The sequence below is a fragment of the Chamaea fasciata genome, unplaced genomic scaffold (assembly GCF_029207755.1).
Source record: "Chamaea fasciata isolate MVZ Bird 193981 ecotype frontalis unplaced genomic scaffold, bChaFas1.0.hap1 SCAF_10, whole genome shotgun sequence".
Lineage (NCBI taxonomy): Eukaryota > Metazoa > Chordata > Aves > Passeriformes > Sylviidae > Chamaea > Chamaea fasciata.
This window is the reverse complement of record NW_027094095.1, coordinates 26,394,320-26,417,749: the sequence shown is the minus strand read 5'-3', so window position 1 is coordinate 26,417,749 and position 23,430 is coordinate 26,394,320. Positions and strand designations below refer to the sequence as shown.

The 23,430-nt window shown below is 38.6% G+C and overlaps 1 protein-coding gene across 2 annotated transcripts in view; it reads left to right on the top strand.

Moving 5' to 3' along the window:
• Positions 1–22,260, top strand: part of FAF1 (Fas associated factor 1) — a 151,291-nt gene extending 129,031 nt beyond the window's left edge. For both annotated transcript variants that reach the window (XM_066192794.1, XM_066192795.1), the window contains exons 16-19: positions 3,330–3,410; positions 3,759–3,836; positions 6,803–7,018; positions 19,650–22,260. In XM_066192794.1, the coding sequence (XP_066048891.1) occupies positions 3,330–3,410; positions 3,759–3,836; positions 6,803–7,018; positions 19,650–19,733 (459 nt within the window). In that variant the 3' untranslated portion in view covers positions 19,734–22,260. The remainder of the gene's footprint in view (positions 1–3,329; positions 3,411–3,758; positions 3,837–6,802; positions 7,019–19,649) is intronic.
• Positions 22,261–23,430: the final 1,170 nt, after the last annotated feature.

Genomic DNA, 23,430 nt, shown 5'->3' with positions numbered 1-23,430 from the left:
TAACACTTCTGAATTTTTTTATATTAATTATTAGTGGCATGACTATTCTTGACATGTTCTTTGTTAGTGCTGTGGAAGATTCTCTGCAAAATATTTTCTTTTTCTTTTCCTGTCACTACTGTGAGTTTTCTTTTGTTGCTTTCTGGTGAACTTGAGGCATCTTCATTCTTCTCTAGAGGAAGAGATGACTAAAATAAGAAACTGCATTACAAAAGGGAGAATTGCTTTGTCTAATGTTTAAAATTTGTCCAAGGTGTAACTCTGAACTGAACAATACCACAGTTTAGCCGTAAAATCTGTGGAGGTGTTGCTTCCTGTTAAGTGTGAGCAGTATTAGCAAACAGAAGTATTAACACAGAAGTAGGTACAAAGAGGCATTTCATGGGATTACATCTGCTGCTTACCCAAAGCACTCTGGATTCTAGGTTTGTTTTTAAGGTCTGTTTCAGTAAGAACAGTATTATTTCAATGAGGTGTCGGGCTCGGTGGCACAGTCATTTACTTTTAGATGTGGCTCACATATTTCTATGAGGACCAGGCAGTCATGCGTGGTAATTCTTCACATTCCTGACATCTTTTTCATAATCCACTTCTAGGATGATGATAACTGCAATGAATAGGGAAGAAAGAATTTTAGCTTTTTTTAATGCCTGGACTTCATATTTCAATTCTAGTTGTAGAATCTATAGCATCAGGGTTTTTTTCTTAATTTCATTTTTTGATAAGCTATAGTAACTCTATCTTAATTGCTAGCGATCTTTGATGGAGAAGAGCCTGTAGTTGCAGTAGTTGTATCTAATCTTTCAGAGATCTTTTGGGCATTACTGGACTTGTGTGACCTTTGAAATTCAGTGTGTGGAGTTAGGTGTCATACATGGAGTGGAAAGACATGAAAGTTGAGTAGGTTCTCTCTGAAATAATTCTAAATATTTTTTAAAGGCTTGTCCTCTGGCAAATAACCTGAAGTCATCTTCCTTTAGTGAGCTGATTTAGAAAGGTTATTTGGTTCTCACTATTCCAAGATCAGTTTTCAGTATGTTTATAAAAATAAAATATAAATAGCACATTATTTTTTTCTTTACTGTTATGTTCCATCTATGAGAAGAATTGGGAAAACCTCTGTGTATTCAACAAGCTTTCCTCGTATTTGGAAAACATGAAAATGGGAGCTGATTAATGATTTCACTGCCCCCTCGCCTCAAAAATGGAGTATTCATCTAGGGTAGTTTTTGCTGTCAGGTTCAGGTTCCATGAGCAGAGTACCTAAAACTTATCAATGTACAGAGTAGCCAGGAAGGAGAAAGGTTATTTGGTGGTTATTGTCCTTTTTAGCATTTTGCAAGAATTACTCCTACTTGTGTTTTGGCTCTGCTGAATAAAGTGACAGTTTCTAAATCTCAGAATGAAATTCAGGACACACTGATTGTAGAATAACTTTGGGTCTTGTTTCTGTAAGGAAGAAGAATTTCCTCTAAAAGATTTTGCTACTTTCCAAGTGGAAGTTGTATCGTTTTCCCTGCAGTTTGTCCTTTCCTCCTGTGTTTGCATTCTACTGTAGAGATTTAACCACTGAGATGTTTGAGGGTTTTTTGAGGAACATCTTGGCATGTTTGTATGTTGTGATAATTACAGTTAGCATGAGCTCCTCCCATTCAGAATTGAGTTTTTGCCACATAATATTTTGAGGAGGAAATTGATCACTTAGCAAAATGATGCTTTTATGTGGAATAAATATTGCAGCTGAATGGGAAGATTACATAATTCTTCAAGAGGCAGTAGGTAGTAGACTTTAATTTCTGTGAAGCACAGGGGACAGACAGATTGCCCCAGTGCAAGCGTTGTGTTAATGGTAACTGCAGGGGAGACCCTGCTGAGCCCACCAGCAGTCTCACAGCTAAATCCTATTGATTTTTGTAGGGACCAGTGCAGCCTCTGCAGGGCTCTGGGGGGATTATGAGATGTAAGATGAGTGAGCACAGGGGAGCAGCCACTGTCTCTGGTTCAGAGGCAGAGTATGAAGCTATTGATTGTACACGTTGTTTTATTTGACATCACCCCAGTGCAGTTATTCCAGCTTTTGGGGATATCCACTCTTTGATCCTCCACTGGGGGGATGATGCCTCACTTTGTCATTCGTGTGTTTTTAGTAAACCTTTATTTTTTTGTTCTGTGATTGTTGATAAGATACTTTTTGCTGGCATGGTAACCTCCTGGTCCTTGCTTGCCTGCATCTGCCCATTTGAGATACTTCAGCGTAGGACCTGCTACTTTCCCATCTTTGTATAATATTCAGCACTGTGAATTGTGGCTTCTGGATGATGTTTGATAGTCGTGACCCTGGATGGACCCTGCTGAGGGGTTTTTGACCCAGGAAGGACCTGGGATTGCGTTTTCTCTGTCAGGACCAGCCATTCCCCACTGTCAGTCTGAGTAGAGAGTCAATGAGAATCCAGCCTCAGCATCTAAACCACACTTCCCTGTTATAAAACCATCCAAGCTGTTGGGTGCAGGAGGGAAATCCCCCCAGCTCCAGCCCTTATCCCCCTGCTGTGACCTCTCTATCACCGTCTGGCTCACTGCAACCCCAAGTCCGGTCTGGCTGAGCAAGTGTGGCAAAAATAGAGGGGCAGGAGTGATGGAGTTGCTCCAAAAATAAAGAACTTTTATAGTGAAAATGACACAGAAACCACACAATCTGAGGGGCAACATCCAAAGACCAAGGGGCGTGGACAGTTTAATATATTGGGATATCTGAGGGCAGGGATCCAATCCCAAACACGGAGCAGGAACATGACCTTATATGTGACAGGTCCAGAACCAGCTGAGAACCAGAACTAGAAACATGGCCTGTTATGGAATAGTTCCATTAACATAGCAACTCCCACAGCTACATTCTTCTCACCATAACCTAACCAGGTATCTCCCTTTCAGTATCCTGCTTCCCGTGGTCTCAGGTAGAAGCCTCTTGCATAAGCCATAAGAGGCTGAACCACTACTCATCTCAGCCACTTCGGTTGTCACATCCCTCTCCTGGAGGCTGCTCCTCCCCAGGTCTCTGTGCCTGCTGTGGCCCTCAGTGCAGAGCCTTCAGGCCGGAGCTTGGACACGCCATTCCTTTACCTGGCAACTGAATCAAAGCTTCAGGTAGCCAGAATTTCTAAAGCCACCGTCACCCTTGAGGCATCTCTGAACATGTTTCTCCTAGCGGTAGTTGGGTGATGTTGAAGTCACTGGGATTGATAAGTGCTGGTGAAGATAAAGATATTTATCATACTGGTCCACTGTTAGATTTTTTTTTTTTCCTTTTTTTTCTTTTTTTTAACCTTTAGGATGAACGTGAAGCCAGAGAAAATGTGAAAAGAGAGCAGGATGAAGCGTACCGCATCTCGCTGGAGGCTGACAGAGCCAAGGTGTGTGCAGGGGGAGAGAGCCCATGGGATGGGAACCCTTTGGAGTTTGGGAATGCTCTGTGGTGCAGAGGACTGCCTGCCTTCAGTTGTGCTCTGAACATGAGACCCTAAAATCCTCAGTGTTGTAAAGTGGCATCAGATAAAGTCACTGGGATTAGACTTGGCTACATCTTTTAGCTAAACCCGTCCTGGCTTTGCTTAATAATAGAATTTGGGAAAGGAATGGCAGGAAAAGATTGCTTAACAAATATCCTATCTCTTGTATTAATTTCTATGGAAACGTTGAGAAATATCTCTGCATTTGTATTTATCTCATATTTATGTGGGATTGCCCTTTGTGTTTTTTAGAGGGAAGCACAAGAGAGAGAAATGGCAGAGCAATTTCGCCTGGAACAAATCCGGAAAGAACAGGAGGAGGAACGTGAGGTGGGATGTTTTACCTTTTCTGGGAACTTTTTGAATTCATGAAGCTTATGAGCACTGAAACTGTCATTCAACACACACTGCAATTTCAATTCAAAGCATACTTTTTGTGTGATCAAATTTCTTTATGTTATTGATTTCTTACTGTATTATCTGTGAAACAAAGTGCAGCTAAATAATTTTCATCCACTGTTTAACAGTTTTTCTGTTTTATCATCTGGGTCTCAAATACAGCCAGATATTAGATGGACCTGCTCACAGGAGATCTGTGAAATGAGCTCCATAAATGCTGGAATCTTTGGGAGGCTCTAACCTGTTTTTTGCAGCCACTCCTTTTAAAAACGTGGAGCCCTTTCATTTTTTCCAGGAAGTAGCACAAAACCTACCTCCAATTCTGATTGAACGTGTTGCCAAATTTAATTTGGGAGACAATCCACCTATTTAAAAAAATTAAGAAAATAAAATCCAGAATCTTGAAATTTGGATTTATGGTACTTTAAAAAACTTCTGAACAGTCTTCTACAGAATCCTCCTTAGAGTAAAAATTGTGTTTTAACAAGTACTTTATGTCCCTAGGCCTCTGTAAGAAAACAGAAACCCTGTGCTGTGAGGAGTACTGTTCCTCAAAGTGTTACTTTGTAGATTCTCTCAAATTTGCGAAGGCTGAGGTCCCAGTGGCTCCCAGAGATGGCTCCTGCAGCCTCTTTCAGGGTCTAGACTAGCTGTGGGATGGCAATTCTGTGAGATTAATAGCAGCTGAACATGAATCCTCTGTAGCAAGAACAGGCTCACAATCAGCTCACACTCAGGCTCAAGCAAAAAAAATATTTTTCTTTTCTAAGTTATTTTGCATGCATAGAAACAATAATTATTTCTGCATCATTATATCTGCTCCCAAACCTTTTCTGATACTTTGGCCTCTTGGGAATGGTTTCCTTATGCAAAGACTGCAAGACTGGCCCATGTTATCAAAATATACCAGGGCTTCCCTGTTTTAATGCAGAGTGCAGTAATGAAAATAACAGGATCTGTTTGCCTAGTAGAACAAAAGGGATTTTAACAATAATGTTTACTAACACTCCCCATTTTCAAGTATACAGATTACTTGGACTGAATTGTTTTGCAACAGTGTTTACTTACAGAAGTGGCTTTATGTTCAGTTTGTATTTTAAAATCTGACTGTTGAGCTCTTCTCATACTGAACATCTTTTTATCAACAAACTGAAATTGCTTGTTCAGGCCCAAGAGTTTTTAATGTGATCCATCATGTCATTGTTTTCTGGCTTGGTTTGCTGGTACAGAATATCCATTGTAAATTGCCATTTGATGTTGAAGCATTGGAGAATGGTTACTTTGGGGAGCGACGCACTCTTTGCACAAAGGAAGGAGCTCTAATGAGCTACTGTTGTTTATTTTTCTATAATATAATTGATTGGGTTCAGTAAATAATGTAGCATCTGTTGTTATACTGTGTGGGGAAATGTCAAAACAGCAAGATAGTAAGCAGGTGGTTTAGAATGGAGAGGGAGAAAATTAAAATAGAATCTATTTAAAATATAATCTCATAGTAGATGAGCAAAAATGAAGTCAAGTTCTATGTATAAATATTTATACTGAGCTATAATTTGCTCAGAGGTGTGTGTGTAAGAAGTAGACTATTTAAAAGCCTTCATAATCTTGCTTCTGCCCAGCCCTTTCCCTGCCATGTAATCACCCTCCATCAGTTTCTGTTACTAAATGACCTTGGGGGGGAGGGTTCAAAGGCACCAATAGCAACAGTGTAAACTGAAAGTTCCTTGAAAATGGGTAAATCCCTGCCTGACTGCCTCTTCAGTTTGAAAAATCATCTTTTAGGCACATTTTGGGGCAGGCAGTGTGTTTGTGCTACTTCCATTTACCTTCTCTCTAAGTGCTACTTTAAGTGAGGTGATACTGTGAGAGAGCTGCTTCTGAGTATGGTCAAATTTTTGACAGATGCTGATGCTGCCCATGAATACCAAAAATGCCCTTGAAAATCAAGCTCACCTCATTCAGCAGCCTAATTCTAGCCATTAATTTTATTAAATAAAAAAAAATCTGATCAAAGGATTGGTGCTGTAGCAGCTCCCAGAGACACAGAACAGAGAACACAGACCTGGGTCCTGCCTTAAAATCTTGACATCAGCAGTGTTAGCAGGAAGACAGTCATAGACAATCATACACTTATGACTGTCATGCAGTGTCATTGCAATTTGAGGGCTGGTTTCATGCAAGTTGTTGCAGAAAATGTGTTCTCCTGTACTTGGAACCATCTTCTTGCAAATACTACTACTGCTACTACTACTACTACTACTACTACAACTACTACTATTACCACCAACTTTAAATCTTCAAGCTCCCACTTCTGTTCTCCCAGTTTTCTTCTTTAATCATTCCTACTTTTATATGTACTCTGTGTATCTAATGTACATTCGTGGCATTTTTAATTGCATCTTTCAACAGTGTTTCAGTTTATTTCTAGTAAATTTCTTGCATATATTTCTTTTCACTCTGAACTGCCATTAAGGGTTCAGTCTACTTCAAATGGTCAATTACCATTGCAAGAGGAAGGCAATTTGACAAGTGCTTTTAAAGAAATACTTTTACTGCCTTTTAATTTATACCCTTTAAGGAAGCAATTGGCCACTTGACAATTATTCCCTCATTCAATTTTTTTCCAAGGCTTTCTGCCAAATGATTAAATTACGTATCCCATCGTGCATTAACTGTAGACCTAATAATATGTGTTATAAAGAAGGATTTATTTTAATTAGTTGTCTGGTGGGCTGTTATTAAGGGGTGAATAAAAATTATTTTGTCATCGAGACATAAAGGCTCTGGAGCACTGCGACACATCTTGAAGTTCTAGAAGAAATGAAAAGCTTTTCTGCCCTTTTTCTTCTGCTGCTGGCACTGCACAACATGAAATTGTTGGGGTTTTTTTTCCCCAGGCTATCAGGCTCTCTCTGGAGCAGTCCTTGCCCCCTGAGCCGAAGGAGGAGAGCACTGAGTCTGTCAGCAAACTCCGCATCCGGACGCCCAGCGGAGAATTCTTTGAGCGGCGTTTCCTGGCCAGCAGCAAGCTGCAGGTTGTCTTTGATTTTGTAGCTTCCAAGGGATATCCTTGGGAGGAGTACAAGCTGCTGGGCACCTTTCCGAGGAGAGATGTGAGTAAATATACCTTTCAGGGATAAATACCTCTGCTTCTTGCTCCTGTAGGTTAGATGGGCTGGGGTGTTATAGCATAGAAGGTAAAAGGTGTGCCTGGGTGTGTTTGAGTGCTGCCAAGCTCTAAGCCAGGTGCTGGCTGAGCAGTGCTCTCAGATGTTACAGACAGAACTGTGAAACCTGCCTCCAGTGACATTGTAAAAAATCCTACATTTCAGAAAAAGTTGTGCACCATATTCAATGAAAAATCAAATATACTGAGCCAGCTTTGCTCATGTCCTGTTTTGAAGGAAGGTGCATCAGCACTGGTGGTGGTCCATGGTTTAGGTTTGTTATGGGCTGGTACTTCTGATCTTTCTGGTTTTGCCATTTGGATGCAACTTTATGTTATGAACAAGGCTCAGCATCAGATAATACCCAGTTATGAACTATTAAGTACATCCTAATAAATATTTGATCCACCCGTTACATAATACCAATAGATAATTACATCTCCTGCCTTGAGATTGTATGATGAACCTGCTGTGGCTGATTTTCAGAATCAATACTGCTCACTGCTTACAATAGCCAATTAAATTCTGTTGATAAATCAACAGATAATTTTTGTGCTGGTTCCTGTATTTCTTTGAAAATCCACCTCTGTGTTTTCTGCACAAATTAGCTTTCATTCCTTATTTAGTCATTGCTACAGCAAAGGTGAAAGTCAGTGGGTCCAACTGTGCAGGAGCCCTGGTTAAATGGTGGAGGGAATGGACACTGCAGAGACTTCAGGACAGAGCCAGGCAGTGGTGGTTGAAGTTCAGCAGCTCTTTGGCCATACTGCCTGAGCACTGCAGGAGAGTAGGGCAGCTCTGGACCTGCTGGCGTCTTGTTTGCTGGAGGCATCTCCAGGAGCCTGTTAGGCCACTGTTCACCAAAGGAGTTCAGGAATTTGGATTGCTTTTCCACTTTGTTTCCCATCGCTGCCCCTGGGGGAAGTTCACTAGGAATGAGGTTCTGATGGACATGTTTACAGCCGTTTGTAACAGATACCTCTTGCTTTGTCATCTTATTTGTAAGAGCTCCAAAGGAGAAGAAGCTCATCCTTAGCAAGCATACAACCTTGTGAGTGGATGTGGTTTCTGACCCATTTTTGGCACAACTGTGAATCGGATGGCAGTGCTTGCAACTCTTCTTCCACTTTGTCCTGTATTGCGAATCCTAATCAGTCAGACTGAAAAGCAGCATTTAAGGAATCTCATTAATAACTAATTAACTTTACTCCTTAAGTATGCAGTATCATTTCCAGTGGAACCAAAGACTAGAAGTCACCTGTGTTTCCAGGATTACTAATGGTGCAGTGAACTTGACCAAAGAAAAATAGTGTTTTGCAGTCTAAACAATGGGGTTTTTGCATTTTAAATATTTTGCGAGTCATGCTTCCCTACCTGTAACTTACTTCTGACGTAATATATATTTAGTATAAAAGCCCTACAGGTATATTACTCTTAACTTTTTACATTCGTTTTTCACTTTACACTGTCTGTTTCTGTACTTATTCACATCATCATCGTTATGAATATTAGTCATCTGTAAAAAAAACTTAAAAATATATCAGGTGAATCACATCAGAGCAAGTTTTAAAAAGAGTAGAAAAGAAAAAAATACTACTAAATTAGAACAGGCTGATATTGTCAGTTTATCTGTGAAACTGGCAGGGAGAAAAGGCTGAGGCAAAGAAAGAATTTAATGGCAGGGTCTGGAGCTGTTGGTCGGTTGTGTGGGAAGCAAAGATCCTGTCATCTTTTTTCTATGATTCCAACCTAATAATGCCATGTATGAGGAGTCACATAAATGATTCATGCTGATTGACTCAGCCATGTATGAATCCCATTGCCATTGTGACCACCTGAGCTACGACAGACAAAAAATATTCCCCAGAGGTTTGCTAACCACTGAGAACTGTAAATGACATCTGTCATTCCCCAGGTTTGGAAAGTTGGAAGCGTGCAACTCCATAGATTAAAAAAAAAAAAAAAAAAAAAAAAAAAGACATTGTTGAATGGCTTGGAAGAAGTACAGTCAAAGCATATATTCATTGCCTTGGGCTTTGTGGTCTGTAGTCTCTTAAAAATACACTGTAAGTTATCAGGACCCTTCTTCTGTATGTTATGATATAAACATGAATAGGAATCCGTGCTCCAAGGACAGAGCACTTGGGATGCTTGTGCTCCAGAAAACAAGAGCATTTAAAATGTCTGTATTTAAACTATACGTAACATTTTTGAAAAAGCATGTTTGAAAGTATCAGAATTACTTTGCTGGTGTTTTGCTGCAATAAGAGGAAAATGCAGTAAGATGAAAAATAAGATGTCTTCTAAAGTTAGTTTGTGGGTTTTTTTCTTTCCTGATCTGCTTTATAATAACATACACACCCCCAAAAGTGTTTCTGTCTTATCAAAACAAGGAGATTATCTTCAACCAGATCAACATTTTCTTGTGCTAAACTTGTTAGAGCATTTTTACCTGCTGTTCAAAGCCATCAGTCCTGATACAGTGTTGTTGAAGTATTTTTACATCTTCCATAAATAAAAATTCATTAGTTCTTAGTCCTGTGTTCCAGTTGCTTACACAGATATCCTTAGCTAACTTAAAGTTAGTATCATAACCCTACTGTAAATACAAACTTCTACACATGAGTAAATACACAGATTAACCTTTTCCAGACACTACTTGTAGATTTGAAATCAACAGTGACATTCTAAAGCAGCTGAGCACATGCAGTGACTTGTTATTGGGTCTTTGTCACTGACTGTGTTGTTCTTTCTACCTGTGCTGAAATGAGATATTAACCAGCTCCTCTCTCAGTACCTCAGCACCACAGCTTGTACCACCAGTGTGTGTCACAAATGTGAGCTTGGGCCAGCAGGGAGCTTGTGCCTCAGACTCTGGAAATGTTGGCAAGCACATCTTTGGGAGTGAAAAGCTGTGTTGTGTTTCTTGGCATTATTCTTAAATACACCTGCAAAGGCTTTGTGGAAGCAAATATGTGCGCTGTTAAATGTTGATCTGCTGATTTCAGAGCTATAGTTCCCTTTCTTCCAGAAATCACATTGAACTGTGACAAAAAGAGCTTACTCTATGTGTATTAGTGCGCTCAGTCAACCTTCTAGTTCAGTACTTAAGTCCCTTTCTCTTAAAAGCCTTCCCAAACTCTGACTTTGGTAGTCCTCTTGAACTCTCAGCTACAAGATCCTCCTTTTCCCAGTGCCTTGGAGACCTCCCGATAATCAGTTCCTCACTTGCTTCAGTGCTGGTGATGTGCACAAGTCTTCCTAAAACCATTAGCATCTTACAGGGTGGGCGTTTTGCCCCACTTCGGCAAGAAGCTGAAGTGGACCAGGTCCAGCTGCAACTATAAGAGGAATGTGCAGAAATTGACCCAAACTGGGCTCCAGCTGCCCTACTAGGGTAAATATGTTTGAGAATGTTTTATGGTGTCTCTCAGAAAGGGAGGGCCAGGCATGATTTCTCCTTCTAAAAGCTATATTTGAAAGACTGAATTTATTAATTTCTCATGAAAAATCAAAATTGCAAGCTATAATTTCTGCTGCTGGCTTCTCCTTGAGGTGGAGCATTAGTTATGTATTTGAGAGTATGCCTTCTGCAGACATGGTATTAGAGACTTAAGCTCTTTATTTACTGTATCTGGAAGCCTTGGTAAGCCAAGACTTCTACAGTATTTCACATTTTATTTTTCTGAGCCACAGCTTAGGATCAGGTGGCAGTTAAGTCACTTAAGGTTATTTAAATGCATCTAAAATGTTGCTTAATAATTCAGAACCAGTTTGCTCTGTTTAGAGTATTAAGATTTTTTAAATCCTTTTAATTAACCAATTTCAACAGCAGTTTAAATAAACAGAAACAAAAAATCTCCCTTGAAAGGGCAGAAGATAAATTTAACTCAAATTGCACGTCAATTTAAATTAGATATGATCAGGATTTCAGTAAATTTAGTGCCAGGCAATTCATAGTTTTGGGAGCATATGAGAATATAGAGTAAAATATTCCTCCAAATCCAAATGTGATTGTTCATTCCTGTGCTTTGGCAGGATTAATCTTCTTTGCTGCTCACAGTGGTGAAAATAATGCCACAGGATAGTAAGTTTAGCTGCAGCACTTTGTATGGAGTCCTCTGAGCAGGGAATTACCCTCTGATGTTCCCAGAAAGGTGATGTGGGAGCATGGTCCTTATGTTGTTATGCCAGGTAGTTTGACAATTTTGTATTTGAGTTCTGGCAGCTGTTCTTTGTAAGGATTATTTTGAATTTCACCCCATGCAAACTACTGCCTTCAGGTAACTTACTTTTAAACTCATTAGGTCATGTTTAAACTCTCTAAATAGTTCATGTAAGAGTTAATGTAAATGTCCAGGACGCAGGACCATCTTTGACTTTTAACATTCTTCCCCCTAATCATGATCTTGATAGAAAAATGGAAGATGTTATTGTGATAAAGGATTTATGCAGTGCCACAGCTACACCCTATAATATTTTTAGTAATTTCATGTAAATCAGGAAAGTAGCTTGAATATCTGTTTTATAGCAGAGGAGGATTTCAGATGAATGAAATATTTTTTCTGATAGGTTCGAAAAAATTTGGGAATTACATGTGATACCTGTAATTTTCCCAGTCATTTCAGTTACTGATATTTATCTTTCCTACTACACAAAGTAGTAGTCATCTCTTTCAATTCACATAATTTAAATTTTTCTGTTCATTGGTGTCATGTGCTTACTCTGATCTAGTTTACACAAGGCCACAGCCACCTACAAAGGTAGATGTCCCTCCTCCTATCATTTACAGCTTTCCTTAAGTCAATACTACCTGCCCTTGTCTTTCCTCTCCTTTCAAGATCTGTTGTTATTTTATTTATTCAAGCAGTTAGGTTTGGTTTAGTTAAGACACTGAGAAGTTGCCTAAGCAAATGGGCCATTCCAGACTGGCATATTCCCATGCCTCTTTTGGAGCCTGATTTCTGACTGTTCTTCCTGATGACTTGTAACAGTGGAGGGATTGGAAAGACTAACCTTTCCATAGTGCAAGAGGAAAGGACACTGAAGCATTTGTAGCTCCCAGATTTTCCTGCTTTTAACAAGTCTGTTGCTCACAAAGAACAGTATCACAGTCTTTTGCCCAGCACCTATAAAAAGGGAATAGGTGACATTCTTGCTGTGGTGAAGTCAGTGACAGCACCTGAGAGAACATTAAGTGTATTTTGCTTCTTGAAATGTGATGTTTACTTTTATGGAAATATAATTTCCATATAAGTAGTAAAAAATTCTGTAAACATTACAGAAAGATTTTTCACAATGTTTTCTTCCAGGAAAGACAGACTTGATGTGTTTTTTTCAGACCCAGTGTCTTTACATAAGTAACTGATCCAAAGTGAAGGATTAAAGCCCTCCGTGTATCAAGTCACTGAAAGGAGATCTCATCTCACAGCTGTAAGAAAAGAAGTAGAATTGCATTCTGTAGATCCATATAGTTTCTGATCTCTCACAGCAACTCTATTTGAATACAGGGAATGTTTAACCAGTTTCAGGAAATAGGTGTGCATTTCAGATGAGCTCTTTTACTCGGGGCTCGCTAGAGTAAGCAAGCATTCACCCGGCGCTGAATGCGCAATGCGGAGCACAAGCTCTCCATGAATCATCCTCATTAGTTAGCCCAGTGACTAATGCCAACCATGGGATTAATATATTCCACCCTACAGCCCTTCAGTGCACATCCCTCGCACCCAAAGTGCTCTTTTATTCAGCGCTGCCCCATTTTACAAAACATTTATTTCAGGGGAGACGCGGTATTGTTCGCAGGAAGATGCCTTAGTTAAGCTGTAGAGCTTTGCTCTTGCACGTGACATTATTCAGCGTATACTGGGGCTAAGATATTTCTTACTTTTTCTCCAGAATTCGTGTTTAATATCCATTTCGTGGACTTTTTTTGACCCATGTAGGAAGAAAATGAAATGATAAAATACCAGTAGAGAGCCTTTGTACTAGTATGATACTAAGACTGCTGTGTCTGGTTACCAGAAAATTTAATGATCTCCTGCTGTTTTGGTAATTGCCTAAGTAATGCATCAGACTAAATCACCAAAGCAGATCTAGGCACTCTCTTTATTCCATTTACCTATCTACCAATCACAATGTTATACTGTAGATATCATTGTGATATCTGAACATCTTAATCCTTTGAACTAGTGATAAAAATCCTTTTGGATTGTTTTTTCATGCAATTATAATTAAGCTCACATAAATCAAATCCTGGGTAGCTCTTCTGTGAGTGACTGTGTTCCCATCCATTCCCCTCTGGGATGTATGCAAAGCAAAGTTCTTACAGTTGATTTGGAGCACTGAATGTATTTGTATGTTTTCAAACTTCCAGAGGATGTGGCTGTTTGCTTCCTTTCAGCTCTTCCTCGATCTCCAGAGTGAAAGCTGTAGAATTTCTGGGGATGTCATCTTTTTTCTGTGTAGCTGGCGCATTTAAAAACAATTAAATACATGAATTATTGTTAGTTCACTATAAGCACACAGGCAGCAGTGCCCACAAGTAATGAGCTGTTTTGCTCCCTGGCACAGCAGAAAGGATGCTTAACATACAGATGCTCTCATCTGTAAATGCCAGAACTTAAACTTTCTCCGCTCAACAAGAAAAATGAAGGTAAATAGCGTGAGGGAGAAGGTAGTGGAGCTCCTCTCCCTGCAGGTCCTTTGTCAGGAAAAGACAAGGTCCAGGGTTTTCTGTCAGCTTCTCTTTTTCTGAGAAACTGCATAAGGAATTCCCAAATAAATCAAAGATTTCAAACCAGAAAGTAGGAAAGCAGAAAATCTGGGAGCTTTACACCGCCTCGCTCTTCCTTGAAGGCTGAAGTCCTCCAGTCTCGGAGTTGTTGCCACTGTGGGACCATTAATGTCCATGTCAGGACCTGCGTGTGACTCCCACTGACTCCAACTCCATCTTCTTGCTCTCAAGGCAACTTGTGTAATACTTCAGCACCATTAGCACCACAACAATAAAAGTCACATTATTCGGAGAGGCTTTTCTTAATTGAAATACTTTAGTGTTTGCACTTCTGCCAAAATGAAAGAGCAGACTGGTTGTCATTGAAAATGAGCTGTTTGAAAGGCTAGAGGGAGATGCAGCCTTTTTGTAGTGATTTTTTAAAGTGAGCTTAGCTCTTGGAAAGAAATGTAAAACAAATGTTCAGGGATGTTGGTAGCTGGATGTATTTTGGCCATATTTTGGGCAAGTACTGATCACTCAATAAAATTTCTGGTCCTTGGCTAAAAAGAGGCACAGAACTGCCTCAGAGCTACCCAGGTGTATACAGCCCTTCCTAAGGCCTTTTGTTGGAAAGTAGATAAACTACAGTTATGTATTTTTTTTTCACTACTCACTGTTAAAAAGCTATAGGATTTGGGTAAAAATCTGGTATTTTTAAAAACATCATTAACATTGGGGCTTTATTTCGTTTTGACAAAAAAAAAAAAAAGATTTGCTTTTATGGGGTTTTTAAGCTTTGTTTTGCAAATATGAGGTATTTATTCCAGCTGAAAAATCAGATTTTCATTTAGAACTTTTCAAAAGTACCAGATAGTCCAGATACCACTATGAAAATATAGCAACACTGAGTTTGGGCTTATCCTTGTTATTTGCACCACCCTGTCATTATGTTCAGTGTTTTAGAAAACAGGGGGGAACACCGTTGCTGTCTTAAGTTACTGTCAAGTAAGTCAAGTAGTGCAAGAGAGGCTAGCCAGCCTTCACTGATTAAAATCTATGCAGCAATTATTTTTTTTTAAATATAAATTATGTTAAGGCTTTGAAAACTTAGACTCCACGTCAAGGTCGGCTGCATCTCGGAGCACTGCACGGCTTTCCAAGGGAAAAATGAGAAGCATGCTCAAAGTAGAGGATACAGCATCACAGTTTTCTATTTTATCAACAGCTGCTATTTTGCTTCATAAATGTCTTTTTAAATATGCTTAATCTAAAATATGTTTTGAGAAAACCTCTTCAGAGAAATAAGACAGTCAGTGTGATGTATTGGATTAAAGCTTTGTATTTGGATCGAGGCTACAAGTCTTTTACTATGACATATTTTTCCTTGTTTGTGATGGCTTTCTTCAATTCAGATGTAAATTATCTCCAAGTTTATTCAACTAAGCCCAATCTAATTGCATATATTTCTATAAAGTAACTCTACTTTTGTTTGTTGCTCAAGTTGAGCGTATTATCTGTGTAACCCAGAGATATTTCAATAGGTAGAAAGGATTCACTGTATTTGTTTGTATGTCACTCTGAAAATATAGTTTTTTAAACAGATCTGGTACTTTACCAGGTGTGCCTTTAAGTAATTTCTATTGCATTTATACTTTAGGAGGATTAGGAAAGAGAGTAAAAGAACTCTTTGTCCGTTAGATTCATTAAATGTATTCATGCGTGTGTAAGTGGTATAGAGGCTGTGCTACTCGGGAATCAGATCCTTGTCCTAGGGTGGAGAGAAAGGTGAAGGGTGTGATATTTACTGCTTGTGTAAGTGTCATAATAATTGTGTATTTGATTCTTTATTTTTAAATTACCTTCCTGGGCATTAAGCCATTTTTTTTTTGGTATTTATCTTTTCCCCGCAGAGTTAGGGAGGGTAAGGAACCACACCTTGTAAGTGGTAAAAGTACAGCTGCTCAGGATGTGAGTGTGTAATAGAACACATAGGGCAGCAAAGGTGAAGACAGAAATAACTGTGATGTTATTCTAGAAGGAAAAAAACTTTGCTATAAAAATTATTAAAAATGTTGTTTAAACTAGCATTAGTTTTTAAGTTTGGTTTAGCTAGAAATCCAATTAATTTTATTCAGAATGAAGTGTAAGCAGCTCCTACATTCTTGCAGGAGGAGTATAAGAGTTAACATTACTACCTTGTGCCTTGCAGAGTCATAAATAATTTGAACTTCTAAGTAGCATGGAAGTACTTCAACTAGCTAGTGCTTAGTTGGAATAATCACCACAGAATTCATTTAAACAAATACTTATTTAAATGATGACCTCCCTGGCACCAAACCGACATTGATTGTGTAACAGAGCTCTTTAAAAAAAGAAGCCATAGCTCCAGTGCACCAAAACTTAAGGTCCCATAAAACTGAATCCATAGCTGGAATAAAAGTTTTTTTTTATCAGCTTACACCTATTTCAGTGAAAGCAGCTCAATGGCAAGGTCTGGCACTGGCAGAAATAAAGTCCTGTAGCACCTCTGGTCATGTCGCCCGAAGGAGTCTTCCCTGAAGGGAGGGGAGTGTTAAGGTTTGCACAGAAAGTCATTTGCCTGAAGAGAAAATCTCCTGGGGCACTCTCTGTGTTCAGGGCGTTGGGACGGCCCTGCATGCACCTGCATGGTATTGTGCAGGCTTCTGTGAGCTTGAATGTCAGTAATTTTGCTGTCACTTGTGTTATACTCTCAGCTTCTGGACACTGAGTCCCTCCTCTGCCACCCTCCTCACTGGATAAGCTTGGAACGCTTTCCAATCTCTTTTCAAGGGGTTTTAGTTCATGTTCCATTATAATATAAAGTGTTAGGCATTAGCAAACCCACAAAAGATTTGAAAAATACATTCAGCTGGTTGCACAGTGTAGTGCATGAGGTGACTGCTTGAGTGTGTGCTTACGACTGGTAGAAAGTCAGTTATTGTAGGACTTGAAGATAAAGATAAAAATGTGCCCTTAGCATTTCCCAAAGCCTTTAACTAATGCTGAAAGTGAATTTTGCAACTTAATCAAGAAAGTGTTCATTCTGCCACACAGGTGGAACAGGTGAAATCAGGTTCAATATATAAGCGTACTTCAATGATTTTCTGTGTAATTGCTAACAAAATAGAATAAATATTCAGCTAATAAAGGTGTAGGGCTTGGGGACAGTGTAACTTTAATCATGTGCAGATCCGTTTTGGAAAGAGCATCATGCAATGGCAATAGAGCCAAAGGGTGTCAGATCTGGAGTGGGCTCCAGAATTTATACTAACGGTGAAGAAACAAGGCACACAGATACACATCTAAAGGCATTCTGTACTTTTTATTATGAAGTGATGCACATAAATATAAGGGAATGAGATTCAGTAGAACACTACACTGAACACACCTTTTGCAAGGCTACAGCCCTTTTTCCTTTGATCTCTGTTACAGATCATTCTTTGGTTTCTAATTCTTTTTTAAAATACTGTAAGTTAGAATGCATCTTAGGTCTTATCCTTCATATATTTACAAGAGAAACCATTTCTTTAGTTAGGAGTTGTGTTCACTAATAAGGCTTCTTTTCTTCGTAGTAAACAACATATTTACAAGCCACAAATAACAAAGTAGAAGCTGCAGAAGGGTTGTGGTGTGATAATTAAGTACAATGGCGATCCATATGAACAGAAAATGCCAAGGAGCTAAAACAAAGCAACAACAGCTTTGTTTGTTGACAGATGTAGGAGCCATATTGTTAGTTAATTGGGTAATGGTGTAAACATTTGCAAACTCTGCTGTCCCTCAGTGAATTAAGCAGCACACTGAAATTATGGTGAAAAAGCTGCACAGTCCTTGTGCTGCAGGTACTCCAGAAGGCTCCTTGGAACCTTCTCACTGAGGAAGGAGCATCATGTGTTGTTGTTTTTTAAGGCAATTGAAGTTTGCAAACCTTAGACTAAGACATGTATCTTGAATAACACTCAAGTGAATAACACATTTCCATATGGTTACAGCCTGGAAGGTTGTGTTCAGTGCCCAGGCATACTTTTGAGATTTTTTTTCCCAAGTGTAAAAGAGACGTGTTATGACTTTCCTGCCTTTTCTTGGGGGGGGGGGGATCAAATTAAAAACCCCAATAAAATGGTTGCAGGATTTGAAAACAGAGATGTCTAAATTAATATGGGCTTGTACTGAAAAGAAGGAAAATTGCTTCTCTCAGGTGTCCTCAGAAACTGTGAATTGCACAGACCCCTCTTTACCTTGCTCCCTGTTCAGTAACAGACTGTAGCAGAATACCAAAACATTAAAAAATGCTACAAGATACTTAATTAGCATACTTCTGTAATCACAAACTTAAATGCACTACTTTGGCTGTTTTTTACATAACAGGTTTGCTTTCGTAGATAATAACCTTTCAATAATTCAGGCAGCATCTGTGCAGGAATGCATAATTGGACTGTAGATAATAGGAATCTAAAATTGAGTCTGGTTTTTGTAAATTATTTTTCTCTTCAGACATTTAGCAGTAGCTCACCACAGCACATGAAGTTAAGAAAATACATTCCCGCTTTGGGAATAAAAATAATGCATCTGTACAGTTTTTGGTTGGGTTTGGTTTTTTAATTATGTCATTTAAAAAAAAAATCTGCTGCAGTCAGATGAAATTATACTGATTCTGATGGTCTTAAGGAGTGATAAGCCTTGAATGTTTGTTTAAAGAATAATTTTTCCTTAATTATTAAAAAAGACAATAGAAATGCAAATATATTTAAAGTTTGCCTGATTTAGCTGGGAGAGAATGAGAAGCAATACTATTTTTGTTAATAGTAACAGGATTAGTAAATTAGTCTTTTAAGAAAATTACATGAGCATTTCTTATTAATTCATAGCATATCATGTGCTATACCCTTAATGTTTTCAAAAAACATTTTTAGAAAGCAGTGGCATGCTGTGATCGTAGATGAAACAAATTTAACTTTGGAAAAAAAATGTTTCTTGGCATGCATCTGCATTTATACCTATGGCATATGACTAATAATGTATTATTCACAAGCAGACTTCTGATAACTGCTGTGCTCACACAGCAAAATAAACAAAAACAGAATTACCAGGGAAAATAAGTTTAAAAATGGAACTGAAATATTTCAGAAAATGCTTCGTCTTTCTTCACGACGTTTTGCAGTATTCTGAAGGATGTCATAGCACTGGCTTAGCTTGTAAACTTGAATGTCAGAAGGGCACTGGGACACTTGTTGTCATTAATTTGTCTACATCAGTAAATACATTGTGTAGTAACCACACAAGTAGACAGTTTTCTCGCAGCCTGGGATGACTGAGGTGTCTGGAAAGCACTGAAGTGAGTGAAAGCTGGGTGTTGCACCACATGACTTGGAGCAAGAAAGGGAGTAGGAAAATAAAGTTTCCCTTTTCAGTGGAGAGATCCTGTTGGGTTGGCTATGCTGCTTGCACCATCAGTTTGACTGAAATTTTGGGATGGTTATCTAGGAGTGCAGTTCTATTTTTCACCTTAACTCATGTGTTCTAGTAAATCTTCCAAAAGTTCTTAACTTTGACAAAAACAGGTTCGTGCATTAGTTTGTGATAGAGAACCAGACCTTCTTGGAATTAATGTCAGGGATTCTGTTTTTTTATTATATGTTCATTGTTATTATAAAATAGTACTTATAGCAATGACAGAAAACACAGTATGTATTTCTTAATCTGCATCCTGGAAAATAATACTCACTACTTCAGTTAGCATTGATGGAGGGACTCAAAAATCTTCCCAGTGAAAGTCTACACTATGAAGATTAGCAATTCAAAAGTCTACTTACACGTCTCTTTGTGTTCATGTATTTACAGGTGACCCAGCTGGATCCAAATAAATCATTACTGGAGGTAAAACTGTATCCTCAAGAAACCCTTTTCCTAGAGGCAAAAGAATAGATCAAACAAGATTGTAGGACTAATCATCCTTTGATAAGCCAGAGGCACCGCATCAGGAGGAAGACATCTCTGAGCACCACCTTGTACTGACACCCGGCTCAATTCCATGTCATAAGTTTGCCTCTTGCAAGAATCCTGAAAAATTGAAAAAACAAACATAACTACTTAAATTTTCACATATGAGTATATGTTTCCAACCTCATTAAAATGAGCAGAGGATAAAGTTCTGCTATGAACACTGAACATTATGATTCTGTTGCTCACTTATCATCCAGCTTTTGTTATAATTAATGCACTGTTAAAATTGTTAAGTAGAGTGATTGTTAAGTAGAATTTTTACTCCTCAAATGCCCCTTTTTCACCAAGAAATCTTGGACATTTCTGCCTGTACTTTTGACACTAGAATGCTGTATATTTGATATCTCACTGAGCCAGTGCTCTCATATATATGCATTTTATTTCTGTGTTTGAATTTCTACTTGGTCAACTAATTTAAAAAGGCAGAAAAAATTAATGGGACATTCTCAGCCATGGAAATTTAACAGTATTATAGTAGAAAGCATATAATTTTTGTTAGTACTTTCTGACTTCTTTGATAAGATGTAAGGTTTTGTTTGGAGAATATAGTTTGACATATATGCGAGATATTTATTTACTGGTTCTGCTTTGGGTCTCAGTTCCAATTCAGTTTAGGAAGTATTTTCCATTACATTGCAGTGTGAAACTGCTTATTGCATGATGTGAATATTTAAATAACATTAGACATGGCCAGTACCAGAAACCTGGTATCTTGCCAACACTTCAGGAATCAGCTGATATTGAATATCAGCTGTTAAAAACCTTTCAAATACCAGATACAAAAGTTCTTTATTTCTCCTTGTGAAAGAAACGGCAGTTCCCATTTTAGCAGTTTTTCTTCATTCTGGTACTTGCTTGTCTCCTATTACTCTGCTGGTTTAAAGCACCTTGTTTGGTTCATCAAACAATGGGTATTTTGAGGGGTGGTGTAATAAGAAATCTGCCTTATTGTTGCACACTTTGGACGTTTTAACAATACATTATTGATCCCATCTCAAATTAAAGAAATCGTAGTTCTCTTGTCTGAAATGTTTGCACCAGCTACCTGCTACCTGACGTGGAAGAAATCTGGTACTTTAAATTTCTCCACCATAGATGAGCATACTGAGGCTAAGACCATAATGTGCAGTTGATGCCAAACCTGCATCAAAACTGGTTTGTTTGGGTTTTTTTCTGGGTTTTTTTTTCCTTTTCTTACCCTGTCTTCCCCCCTGCCCCCCCCCCTTTTTTTTTTCTCGTTTTGTTTTGCTTTGTTTTTGTTTTATCTCTGGGCTTGCAGGACAGTGCACAACAGCATTACAGGATCATCATCTGCTGAACTTTTTTTTTTTTTTTCATTTAAAGCATGGCACATTATTTTCCATCTATGTTAATGTTAATACGTAATTCATAGAGTTTACTGTAGCTGAATGAGTTCTGATCTGAAAATTTTTTACTAAGCTAAAACCAGTTGCACACATCTTTTAGTCTTTCTTTTTTCCTTTGGAAGGATGGTGATATAAAATTAAACGTATGCCTATTATTAAGATGTTAGTGATGCTGATATATTGTTACCTTTACCAAAAATGAGAATTTCTGAGTGGGCAAAGCCTTATTCTACCTTTTATAACTCTGTAATTAGTGAGTGCTACACCAGACACTTTTAGAAGTGAAGTATCTATGACAAAAAAAAAAAAAAAAAAAAAAAAGGTTTAGAAGTGTAAGCAAATCTTAATAATTTGCAGTTCACAAATAAAAGAAATCCTAGCCAACAGAGCGATAAATGTATGTGTAATGGAAAGCTGAATGCAGACGCTTCATTCTGAACTTTGGTTTTCTTACAAAAAAAAAAAATTCCACTGCGTTTATTAAATAAGAAATTAACATGGGTTGCAAATTGGGGTGATGCTGTTTCTACAAACAATCACAGTAAAACATACAGCAGGATTTTAAAGTGATGCATATCCTTTTTTTTTTTTCTTCCTTCTAAGCTGGCTGTTGAGGAAAGAAGTTGCTGAAATAGTGCTTCACAAAGCAAATAGACCTTTCAGCTAACTTGTTTTTATTAATATGTTCTGTTTAACTTCTGTTTGATCTCATCAGGCTGTTTTCTCTCACTCAACTTGATTTCTGTATTTTGACTATATATTTTTTACTTTGATACTAGTTTTATAAAGTTATTAAATGTGGCTTGAATATTTGTTGAACTTGTTGAAGTCAGTGCTCCCAAGGTTGGTTGACCTTTTTTTTTTTTTCCTAAACTCTTATTTTTCCCTCATTTTGTTCATATTGCAAAATACACTGTCATTATCAAAATGTTCTAGTGATAATTAACTGGAAGTGTTCAAAGTGGTGGCGTTGCTGCCCTCTGATACAAAGTTTTTGAGATCAGTATACAGGGATCATTCTGCCACGACGTAAACAAGTGTATCGCTCTTTAAATAAAACGTTAATCATTTTGGTCCTTAAATACTTTGGGCCTGATTTCAAGAAGCAACCATGTCGAGTCACCTTTCTGAATCACACCATCAACATGAACAAATCCCCGTGTAGAAGTATTAATATTCTGTGCCGTCATTTTCTGCTCTCCTGGTATTCACTTCACACGCTCTGCTGGCATGGATAATCCTCTAGCCACTCGAATTTTGTAATTCAGTATTACCTTAGAACTGTAACACCATTGCTATGGAGCACATCCCTGCTTCTGCCTTTTTTATCTTCAGGTTCTTCACACTAATGGTTTACCATTAACATGATTAATGCATTAGTTTCGAGTCTTAAGGAGTTACTGTTGCTGAAAGGAATCCCGTGCCATGCATCAGCTTCTGGTACTCATGGGTGAAGGTGGGGCACGCTCTGGCTCTGGGGGAAACTTTCTGCCTGTTGACAGTGGTGTTTGAAATCATTATTAGAGACCATGCAGAACACGAGTGTTTGCTCTCTGCTCTCTGCACATGCACCCTTCAGCTCAGTGGGAGTGCTGAGGGTGTTTCTAGTGGAGCTGGGGTTTGTCTATTCTTTTTAATGTAGCAGGAGAGGACTTTGGCTTTCATAAAGTGTACCTACTTGGTGACATTAGAAACTTAAAATAAATTTTCAATTGCAGCAATATTTTTACTAAATAGTTATATGATTTCACTCTTCCGTATGTGGGGAAAAATCAAATCACAATATCCCAGAGTCACAGCACTGAAGTGTTTCATTATCCAGGCCCTATGTCCAGGCTCCCTAAACAATGCATGAGAAGATTCCAGTGCCTTAAAACAACTTCCACAACAAGCACAAGACACATGGAAGAGTCACTACCAGACAGAAGCAGAACCTGCCTGGAGCAGTCAGCTGGAAATGCTAAAGATGGAGATGTCTTACGTGTGCCTTTCCCCCCGGGGCAAAGGCTTCCCCCTCTGCTGCCCTGCTCCTGAGTGCCCTCAGCACTCATGCCAGGCACCAAGAGAAGCACCAAGACTTTCCACCATTTGACAAAGCAGAGGATACATTTTTATTTGGAAACAGTGATGGTGGCCTCCGCCAGAGGAGGAGTCTTCACTGATTGCAGCTCGCACTTCGGTTTTTCCGATATTGTGAGGGTGGAGGAGGAATGAGTCCCTGTGCTGAACGTTCTGTGGTTGCTTCAGCACCA